Source organism: Pteropus vampyrus, unplaced genomic scaffold (assembly GCF_000151845.1).
Source record: "Pteropus vampyrus isolate Shadow unplaced genomic scaffold, Pvam_2.0 Scaffold191, whole genome shotgun sequence".
Classification (NCBI taxonomy): domain Eukaryota; kingdom Metazoa; phylum Chordata; class Mammalia; order Chiroptera; family Pteropodidae; genus Pteropus; species Pteropus vampyrus.
Window position 1 is genome coordinate 2,065,421 of NW_011888972.1, and position 11,389 is coordinate 2,076,809.

Consider the following 11,389-nt stretch of genomic DNA (forward strand, 5'->3'; position numbering starts at 1 on the left):
ATATAAAACACACAAACTGTGATGATACTTTAGATACTAATGTGAAACTAGTTTTGTTCACTGACATAGCGTGGATGTGTTTTCATACTAAATCATTCTCTTAATGTGCACATCATCTGCCATTGCATGGATGTATGTCATTCATATATGTCATTCATATATGCAGTCCCATAATGGTCATTTTGGGGTTCCTAGTTTAGCTACCATAAAAAAAAATGCTGTAGTGACTCTACACATCCATGTCTTTCGATGATTGCGTGGTGAAATCTATAGCACACATCCTTAAAAGCAGAACTGTTGAGTGACAGGGAATATGTATTAAAATTCAGATAGATGTTAGCACATCGCCTTCTTAAACATTCATACGAAAAAAAAAACAATGAAACATTCGTGCTAGTTTACATTCCCACAATCTGTCTATGAGGGCTCCTGTTTTTCCTTGCCAATATCATAAGTTTTTAGCAAGCTTTTAAAGCTTGTCCGGTGTGATGGAAATGGCATCTCAGCACAGGATAGTTAAAAGTGAGGTCATGGGGTCCCAGAAGCTAGATTTGATTCCCGGCTCAACCTCTTCCAGGCTGTGCGAATTTGCACATGACTTCATCTTTCTAAGATTCAGTTTCCTTAACTGGAGAATGAGAATGACAGTCCTACTTAAAGAGTGGTGGCCGTAAAGATTAAGTAGGCTTCTTGGACCTAGTGAATGTTGACGTCAATGCTTCGTTTTCCTTTCAGTATTAAATTAAAATTCAAAGTTGGTCTTCTAAAGAATAACCAGTAGAGTAACCTAGTGGTCTAATCGAGCTTTTTGGAGGTTGAAATGTGCAATCGCCCACAATTCATTCTTCGTAAGGTCCTGAAACCAGTTTCCTTCCTGTGGTAATGTTGGTTTAACAGTGAGAAAAAAAAAAAATGACTGCACTGGCTCTCGGCCAGGTCCTGGCTACTGTGCTGTTGCCTTTTGTCAACAGGCATCTTGGTGTGTATTGCATGATGTGTCCATTTATAAAGTTCCTAGCATGAAATTATTGCACATTGGCACAAAAGGGACCAATATATATCACTCTGGAATACTTTATTAAACGTCTTTATTTTATATCTTAAGATTTTACTTTAAGTATCGATGCATATCCATTTGCAGCCAGTAACATGTTATTCCGAGCATTTGTCTACTGCTTGTTTTATTGATGCAAAAAGGAAGAGATTTAAAAATCGGAAAGAATCGCACGTTGGAAAATAATTCGGTTGTTTTATTTTTTGCAAGTCGTGTCAAAAAGAAGATAATGAATGATATGAGTGAAAATGGCCACATAGCAAATGTCACACAAATGATGCAGTTATTTAATCACATTTATTTAATTATTACTTAGACTCAGAAGTAAGATGAACTAGTATGGAAATCAGGAAGTGTAACCATTGCTAAAATGAGGAATGGAAGCTTCCAGTCACGTTACCGTTGGGAACCATTGAACGGCTGTCATTGGCTAGCCCGGCAGGCTCTACTGGGATGGTGGATATTGATATCTTATTGGGAGTTTACAAATAAATGGCCACACTTTCATCACCCTTACAAAGTCTCCCGGGATTGAAATAGGCTGTGTTTGGGTTTTTTTTTTTTTTGAGCTGCAGATAATTGGAAATCAAAATGAACACAGACAATGGCCACAAGGAGAAAATCCTCAGGTCCTTACCAACAGACAGCTTCACTACGGTTCTGCTGATTTAATGTATGATGGAAACGGTGACTCCTGTGAATAAAATCCTTTGGTAGATAGTTAACCACATGGATGAAAATAAATCACTTTTTCAAGCTATAAATTGGTGGCTTTTTTTCACCGAGACACATGGCAAGGGGGTTCTTGAAGGGAGGTGTGTAAGTGGAGAGCTGGATGTATGAGGGACAGTGGAACAGGATTTTCTCTTTCTTGAAACATTTGCCACTCAGAGCTCCTAAAATCTTGGCTTAGGCAAAGGAAGGGAACTAAGCCAAGTGCAGTCAAAGCAGAGAATGGGCTGGAGCCAAGCCTGGGCCTGGGAATGATGCCAACAGAAGTATAGGATCTGGGCTAGCTGTGAGATTGGGCTGCGGAGCTGAGATGTACTTTGTCTTATATTCCATACAGTGCAAGTCTGCAAATTCTAGAGGGTTGGACATGTGTCGCATGGGTGCCAGGTCTGTCAGCTGGCTGTTCAGAGAAGTTCCACATTAAGCCTTTGTTAATACAAAACCTGGGATAATTTCAAATCATTTGCTGCAATTGCCAACGAATGACCCTGGCGTATTTTTCTTTCCATATTACAGCCCTAAGTACATCCAGTCACAGAAGCAGAAGGGAATGGGGATTAGATGCTGATGTATTTGACTGGAAGGCATTGTGATGCAGTGGCAAAAAAAAAAAAAAAGGCTTCAGGTTCAGACCAGGATTTTAATCTCCGGTACATTATTTCTTTTCTGGGTGACCTTGGCTCGGTAGCTTAACTTCTCTTGAGTTTCAGTTGCCTCGTTTGTAAATAAAGGTGACAGTAGAACCTTCCCCACAGTCTTGTTGTGTAAAGTCGATGAGATCATTTACGTACAGTGCCTGGCATGAGAGAGGTCGTCAACCTCTCAACTCTGCTTCCGCTCACGTTTCTCTTTTTGTTACTGACATCGGCTAGTTAACGCCTGTTTGTTCTCTCCCTTCTTGTGAAAGAAAGACTGTAACATTTTAGGACAAAGAGCTTTAGGGTTCTTTATCAGAAGCACAGGGATTATAAAAAAATCACTTAGTATTTTTAAGATAAAACTCTTTTCAGACGCGTCTCATAAATAGCTGAAGCCTAACAAATGTCATTTGGAAAATTGCCTTTCTTTCTAGGCTAGCCGTGGTCCCAGGCAAAGCAGAAGCTGATTTTCTTGGGCAGGTACATTGCCTTTCCTAAGAATCTATGACATCTGGTTTCTTTACATTCCCTCTCTTTATATTGTCGAGTTGCGAAAGCAATTTGGAATTTATAGGAGGCTGACCTGCTTCGTTAGGTTAAAGGGTTATGGTCTCCGTTCTAGCTTGACAGACACACAGACCCATCAGGCTGAGATGCTCTTGTCCTCGATGACCTGAGCTGAACGGCGTCGAGACTCACACGCTGGAGCGATCCACTGAAATGACTGCCACCAGGGTTTCACGTTCTGATCCTTCAACCCTGAAAGGCAGTTTTGGCCATGTTGCTAAGCTGCAGACCCTGTGAGTGTCCTGCAAGCTGAGACAGCATATTAACCAGACCGCAAACCAGGCTAGAGTTTCTATGGGAACTGACATGTAAATTCCTCTGAACATGGCTTTTTATTTTCCCATGATGTAAACGAACGGGGATCAGGTTGTGTTGTTATATAAATAGTCATGTTCTTCTAGGAATATCATCGCGAGCAATCTGACTCCTCTCTGCCTCTGGTGCTGGGGTCAAAAGAAGAACCATGAAAAACTCATTGATTCAACCAACATTTATTGAGGCGTTATTATGGCACTTGCCATTATCTACAGTTAATTCCTAGAAAAGTTGGTGAAGAAGATGTTGTTCCCAGGAGAGTTTACATGGTTTGCTGAAGGTCACAGAGCTTCAGGTCTGTAATACCTGTATTGCTCCAAGTTCAGAGTTCTTTCCCTGGCTTCACAACTGAAATAGAGTGATCGCTTAGAAAAGAGATACTGCCTGTGTTAAGGCTGCAGAGGTGGTGTTACCTTGACATACAAGAAACAGGCGAAATGGGATGTGTCTCCCTAAACTTCTTGAAAAACTTGATTTTTTAGAGCGGTTTTAGGGGCACAGCAAAATCGAGAGGGAAATACAGAGATTTCCCACATACCCCTGCCACCGCGCATAGCTTCCCTCGTTATCGACATCCTCCACGAGAAGGGCACATTTGTTACAGTGGATGAACCCACGTGACACATTACCGTCACCCACAGTCCATAGTATACATTAAGGTTCGCTCTCGGTGTTATACATTTTATGGGTTTGGACCGATGTCTCCGTTACAGTATCATACAGAGTATTCTCGCTGCCCTAAAAATCCTCTTGTACTCCATCTATTCATCTCTCTCCCCCTGCCCCGCGCCTGGCAACTGCCGCTCTTTTCATTGTCTTCGTAGTTTTGCTTTTCCAGAATGTCGTATAGTTGGTACCATACAGTAAGTAGTCGTTTCAGATTGGCTTCTTTCGCTTAGTAACATGTGCATTTAAGGTCCCCCCCGCCCCCGTCTTTTTATGTCTTGATAGCTCATTTATTTTTAGCACTGAATAATATTCTACTGTCTGGCTGTATTGTGGTTTATTCATCCATTCACCCACTAAGGACATCCTGGTAACTTCCAAGTTTGGGTAATTATGAATAAAGCTGAAAAGGGACCAATTTCCAAATCCTGAACTCCTTTTAGCACTATTTCTTAAAAACTATTCCCCTGAGAATTTACCCCGTTTGCCTTTCCCATCTCCCTTTTCCAGTCTCTCAAAAGGAAAGCGTACTTTTCAAAGGTCACAGATCTTATTATGCTACTTCGACCCAGGATATAAAAACCGTTGGTGCTAAACGAAGCAACAAGTTCAAATATTGCTATCCAGGAACCTTCTTGAACTCAAGGCTCTATAACCTATCCCTTCTCCATCCGTCTCACCAAGAGATGCATTGCCAATAAAATTTTATATTTTGTGTTTAATAATAAGCAAAATACATAATATTTTCGTATTATTTTTATCTCGTGTATACATAATAATTTCAATTATAACTCAGTACAGAAGACTTTTTATACTTGGCGCCTTATGCTCAAAAGGAAATAAAAAGAATTCAGTTTCTAGTCAGTTCTTTTCCTATTGCAGAGAAATTCAATATGGTGATCGATAGAAAAGTTTCAAGCAAAAATATATATTGTGATAGAATACAATTCTGTGGAGAATGCAATGGCAATTTGATTTCACAGAAAAAAAGGTAGAATGTAAATTTTTTGAAAATTAAAGAAAACTTTACACTTTTGTTGTGTTTTGTGTTTCATGTTTGTTGGTGAATCTAATGAAAATCTTTAAAAGTGTAATATAACGGTTTCGTTCTAAATAGTTGGTATGTGTAGCACGCTAGAAATGATACCTTTTGCAACTATTTAAACGTGCTGAAAAAACATAGATGTCAGCCTAAAAATGTGTGAGGGAGTACATAGCTTCTCAAAATTCTTTTAGGGGTTATGTGAAAAAACCGGAAGCCTCCAGTCCTACTGGTTGGTTGTACAAAGTGTCTAGGATGATGCTCGATTAATCTAGCTGTTCTCTGACGAACTGAGTTTGGATTTCCACCCTCTTTCTTATTTGGTCTTTGGCCCAGGGCATGTTTTGCTTTGTATTTTAGGTCTACTGTCTATGTAAAGGAAAACACAGATGACTGCGAAATATCTTTTGGAAGGCAGACAAGCACGATTGCACCTAATGTAAGTAATGTCAACGGAAAAGGTCATAGTGATGAAAATATAGGTATAGACTCTATAAATCAAGGCATATAGGAGATGTTTAATAAATGCTTGTGAAATTACTGAATGAATGCTATGAGGAACCTGCTAGAATGAAGGATCCCATACCTACTCACTGGGCACCTTTCCTTAGTACTTGCATTGGTGCTTTAAAAGCCCATTTCGGGCATTTTCTCATAAAGAGGGTAGGAAATAAAGATAAAATAAGATGAAGATAAAAAGAGCCGGGAATAAAATTCTTCCCTGGGATGCGGCTATTGATTAATTTTCAGAGGATGTTTCCTCGCTGGATTCTTTTTCTAATCCTATGATATAGTGTAGTGGTTAAGAGCAGTATCTCTAGAAACAGCCAGGCCAGAGTCAAGTTCAAGCACTGCGCCCTAACTAGCTGTGTGTCCTTGGGTAAGTCACTTAACCTCTCTTAGACTCAGCTAATTCATCTTTAAATTGGTCTGATAATAATCGTAAGCTCGTAGGACTGTTTCAGGTTTGGGGAGGTGGGTTACAGGATTATAGGTTGTGTGGAACGTTGAAGAATGTTCTCCCCAAAGATGCCATGCCCTAATCTCCCGAACCTGTAAAGATGTTGCCTCACGTGGCAAAAGAGATTTTGCAGATGAGATTAAGTTAAAGAGCCGAGATGGGGAGATTTTCCGGGGTTATTCAGTGGGTCCTTGTAAGCGAAACGGGGAGGCAGGAGTCAGCGTCAGAGCCACGCAGTTGGAGAGACTTGATCAGCCGTTCCTGGCTTGGAAGGTGGGCCAAGGGGAGCCACGAGCCAAGGATGCCGACCGCTTTTAGAAGCTGGAAAAGGGAAGGAAATAGATTCTCCCCTAGAGACTCCAGAAAGCAACCCAGCCCTTGTGACATCTTGGTTTGGGGCCCGTGAGGTCCAGTGCTGATCTCTGACTCCCAGAACTGTAAAAGAATACATTTGTGTTGTTTTAAGTCATCGACTTTGCCCTAAGTTGTCACAGCAGCAATAGGAGACTAATGCACGTGAGTTAGCCATAACTACTCAGAACCCTTTCAGTTCTGGGTATTCCTCACAGGACAATGTCATCTTAGACCCTTCTCCCAAATCAAAACGGGTCTCTGTGGCCACGTACGCACTATTTTCTAGGTGCCGTTAACCTCGAGGCAGCCCGGTTCTGCCACGGACGACAGACAAGACGCCTCCTAGTTTGGCTGCAAGACCATCGATAACGTGTCTGCGGTTTTCTACGTACACATGGAAAATCCCGTGCTTTCATCAAGCGCCCATGCAATCGATGAGTTGCGTCTCGACCACCACGGTCTGAGGTCCTACTCGGGGAAAAAGGAAAGCCCCAATGGAGGCCTCTTTTCTTTTCAGGGGGCTCTGAGCTTAACATCGAGGTCTTAGAGTGGGAGTCACCCCTGCGGATGGCGGGCCCGAGGGAGCGGGAGCGCTGGGACCGGGAGAAACGGGAAAGGGAAGAGGAAAAGGCGTTGACTTCCCAGAGGGAGGCTGGAGGGGAAAAGAATAAAGAATCCGGGCGCACGATGGGAAGTGCGAGATGGCCTCCCACGACCTCCTCCCGGGTTGCGGCGGCAGTTTCCGGAAATTTCCGCGTACGCGCCCGCGGGGCGCACCTGCCCCCCAGAGCGGGGCCCGCGGGACAGCCCGGGGGTGGCGGGCGATGCGGTCCTGGCAGCGCGGCGCCCCGGCGGGGTGGTCGGGAGAGCGCAGGGAGGAGTCACGGGCCGTGAAACGGGAAGACTACATCTCCCAGGCCGCCACGCTTTCCAGTTGGAGTCCTAGGGCGCCGACTGCTCCCCAGTTTCCGTAGGGAAGCGCCCGGGCCACCGCGGCTTTGTGCGTCGCGCTCTCGCCCTCCTCCTGCCGCCCGGGTGTCTATGGAGGAAGGCGACGTGCCATTGCCGCCTCGGCTTAACCCCTCCGGAGCCTAACAGGACGGCGGGCCCGGCTCCCGGGGACCAGGAAGAACTCTTGGGAGCTGGGGGGGACTCCGGTAACAAAACCCCAGGGTGCCAGGAGGGCGTGAAGAAGGAGCCCGAGGGCGCGGGCTGGGGCGGGGCAGAGGCGCGGGCTGCAGAAGGGGGAGGGGACAGCGCAGTCGGGGTGGCCCGCGAGCCGGGCGGAGGAAATCTGGCAGCTCGGGAGCAGGGAGCCAGCAGCGCGGAGAGGCGGCTCCCATCCTGGCGCTCGCCCCCGCCTCCATCCTGGGCGGGCCCAAGTGTCACGTTTGCAATCGCTCAGCGAGGATCCGGCCGGTCTCCGGAGGCGCGCCGGGCTGCGGTTTGTGCCGCGGGTCTGGGGAGGCGATGCCCGGGGGCCACGCCGCTTGCTAGGCGGCGCCCGGCGAGGATCCGACTGCAGTAGTTAGCTCGCCGGGTCACCTGCAGCCGGCGCCCGGCCGCCCGTTTCCGGTACGGACCAGCCTGCTCGCCCCGGGATCCCATCAGAACAGGTACCCGTCCTCCGGAGGGAGGGAGGCTCGCGCGCTCCGCGCCGCCGTCACCTCCTCCCCGTCCTGTGCCACTGATGCTCTTGGTCGTTGTGTCTTTCCTTTCCCCTTCCGCCCCCGCCATCAGCACCATGGGCCATCCCCCTCTGGAATTCAGCGACTGCTACCTGGACAGCCCCAATTTCCGCGAGAGGCTCAAGTGTTACGAGCAGGAGCTGGAGAGGACCAATAAATTCATCAAAGACGTCATCAAGGACGGCAACGCGCTGATCAGCGCGATGAGAAGTAAGTGGAAGGCTGCGACGGGCTGCCGCCGCCGCCGCCGCCGCCGCGACCCCGTGGCCCAGGCCTGTGAGCTCCCCCGCACCGCAGGGGGACGGGAGGGTTTGGAACTTCGGGCTTGTCGGGTCAGTGGCCTTGACCTTGTAAGACAGGATCTGTGGCTGTGCCAGGGACGTTTTGCGCTGCGACCATCCTCGGCTCGTTGTCCCAGAAGGGCAGTCTGCCTGTCCTGTCAGATGTGTTTAGCGCCCATGTCTGTCGCACCTCCTAAGGAACTGGGAATTAAGGCCAGCAGCTGGAGGAGTGGTTTCGTCCTGGCCTCCTGTTGCTACAGAGAAGCGTGGGGACAGTAGAACATTCCCCACGGCCAGCTACTTTCAAGGACAGCATCTTTGTCCCAGTGATTTTTTTCCCTTTCAGTTACGGAGCTCTGGGTTTGGTGAAGGTCAGCCTAAGCTCAGAATCATTGGATGGTCTCACATGCTACTGAATTCTGTTTGAGAGTGGAACAAAGCCCTCCCTTCTCCCTGGCACAGGGAGCCTGGCCCCCGGGGAGCAAATCACAGGGCCAGGGTTGGGAGCCACCAGCCTGAAGGAACCTCACCTAGCCTGGCTTTCCCAGTGCTCACAGCTGACAGCTGTGGGACTCTCCCCCGCTTCTCTGTGTGTGGACTTTTTCTTTCTGCTAGTTGGCAGAAGGCTCCGAGTAAGAGAAAGAATAATAAACATCTCCAACGAGAGTGCAGGCAAACCAGCCCTCTCTGCCAAAGTATATACCCAGAAGGATGGACTATAGTGATTGAGCGGGGCGATAATTAAGTTTTTCTTTTCTTGGCTGAAAGATGATTGTGAAATATAAAGTCAGACTCGCTGGCAAATATGTCCCGTTTGCTCGTAACTTTGTTCTGAGTGGATTTATCCCAAAAGTACTGCGCCTGGGTCTGGTGTGTGGCTGCAGCCAATCAAGAGCGGGGAGACAGACCGGCTTGAGACCCTCGGCGCAACGGTCGCTGCCACCAGCTGGCTTCGCTGGGTTCCTCTTCCGATCCGCCCCCTGGGGTCTGCTCTCAGCACGTGCCGTCTGCCTGCTTCGGTCAGAATATACAAATTGTCCAAGTTCCTACCGGTCATTTGTTCGAATTTGATCCTTTAACTGTTTGTCCTGTTGTGGCCCCAACAACAGTAAACTCTTGGCAGCACCTTAAAGACGCAATATTTGAAATGCTGTTTCTTAGGGACATAACGACCAGGCTTCGGGGTGTGTCACCACCAAACAGGGTGCATTGAGAGGTTAAAGACCAACAAGTCGTGCCACAAAGGAAAAGGGGGAACGTATGGGTTTTCTGTTTATTTACTTATTCCCGTCAACTGCTTGGTGCGGTAGCTTCAGTCAGGTGCACTCGGTCACAAGCCCCAGGAAGGGAGTGACTTTGCGAAGTCGGTGGGAAGCTGCAAGTGTGCAAAAAACATGACCGACTAAGGCACATCACACGGATTAAGATTCGTTTGAAAAAATAAACAGGTCAAAAAAGTTTGAGGGTGGGACGAAGCCCATTCGTTCACACACTATATTTGAGGAAGGGCAAAAGTTTTGTGACGTAGGGGCAAGTAGCGCTTTTTCTTTCTACTTTATTGGCACTGAACGTGGTACATGGTTATGCAGGCGTAGGGGTTTGAATATGGGCACAGGATCCAAGAGATATTTTGGCCCAGGGGACTCCTTGATATTTCTGCTGGTTTTCTGTTTCTCAGTATATATAGAAAGCCAAAAAATAGGGCACGTAGGAAATAAAACCCAGCGGCTAACTCATCCTGTGTTTCTTTCCTTTAAGCTGCCTCATTCTAAAGATGCTATCTGGGAGGCTGTTTGAGGGTAAGCGGGGCGGGAGGAAAACAAAGGTAGCCTCTTGCTTCGCATGGAGGAAAAAGAAGTGAACACTGGGAATGGGATTTCTGAGACCTGCTTACAACCTGGGCTTCAGCATCCTGGGACGAGATGGCACAGATCGCTTAATTCATCTGTGAAGATGGGGATGATGTGAGGCTCAAAGGAGTTAGTGGATTACGAGAGTGCTTTGTAAACGGAAACAGCTAAGCATCGTCAGTGTTGGTAATCCATCTTCTGGGTAATGACATATCTGCCGGTGAACGTGGACTTCTCAGTAGGTTTCTGAAGGGGAATGCATAAGCAGACGTAGTTGGAAACTTATTTTTTGCTGTCATCTTGTTGGAAAATGTCACTCCCTGCCTTGGCGTGTCTCCTCAATTCGTTTTGTATTCCCGCGTGTGGATTCATTTTGGCATTTGGAGTCTGGCATTAAAAGTCAGGAAGAATGAATGACGCCTTTTTTTTATTTAACTGATTAAACTGACCATTGAAGCAAATGGCCAGTGATTTCGGGAACTAATGAGACCTGGGGCATCGTGTGCCAACTCCCGCTGCAGCTTTGTGACAGTCGCTAGCCTAGGCGGGCCTCGCTTCTTACACTTCTCCTGCTTGGGTCTGATTTCGTACAGAGCTCTAGGTGAGATGTTAGTCACAGCTGCGTGTGATGCCTAATTTATTAAATTTAGATCCTGTTTGAATATTCAGATTTACCTCGATCTGTGCTCAGAGGTAATCGATGTTATGAATGAGAGTCTGACAGTGTCTTCCTTGGGGAAGTGGTTGGTTTCCCCGCCCCCTTAAATGTGATCTATTTATAATCATTGGAGTTCGAGCTGCTGCTGATGCTTTAAACGAATGGAAAAGAAAAACACCGGCCCTGTGAAAGGTGAATATATTGCCCGTTTTTCTGTGTGTTCGTAGTTTTTACGTTGGCAGTTTTGGTCCCTGATGTGGTTTGAATATTTTCTAAGCACTCGGGCTAAGGGATTGCCCAGAGCAAGTGGCGTGGCTCCTGCTTACATCCCAATGCAACGTGATACACGTAATGAGTGTTATATATAGTTCAGTGAATGCATACCGTGCATACAGCAAATACTTGTGCACATTCTGTTTCCAAGCCATCGTTCTCAGGGCTGTCACAGATGTGACAGAGTGAGTCAAAGGTGGATCCTGCCCTCAAGGAGTTCCCAGACAAGGTCTAGGTAGACAGATCATCATTATCATACCGAGTGGAGGAACAGGTGCACGCCTTGGTGTGAGACCTTAGAGGGAGAGCT

General features: G+C 46.8%; 1 protein-coding gene across 1 annotated transcript in view; it reads left to right on the forward strand.

Moving 5' to 3' along the window:
* The first annotated feature begins 7,563 nt into the window (after positions 1-7,563).
* The window catches only part of OPHN1 (oligophrenin 1), a 273,349-nt gene continuing 269,523 nt past the window's right edge, over positions 7,564-11,389 (forward strand). Inside the window, 2 exon segments of the mRNA XM_023537451.1 lie at positions 7,564-7,945; positions 8,070-8,227. Coding sequence (XP_023393219.1) covers positions 8,074-8,227 — 154 coding nt within the window. The 5' untranslated portion in view covers positions 7,564-7,945; positions 8,070-8,073.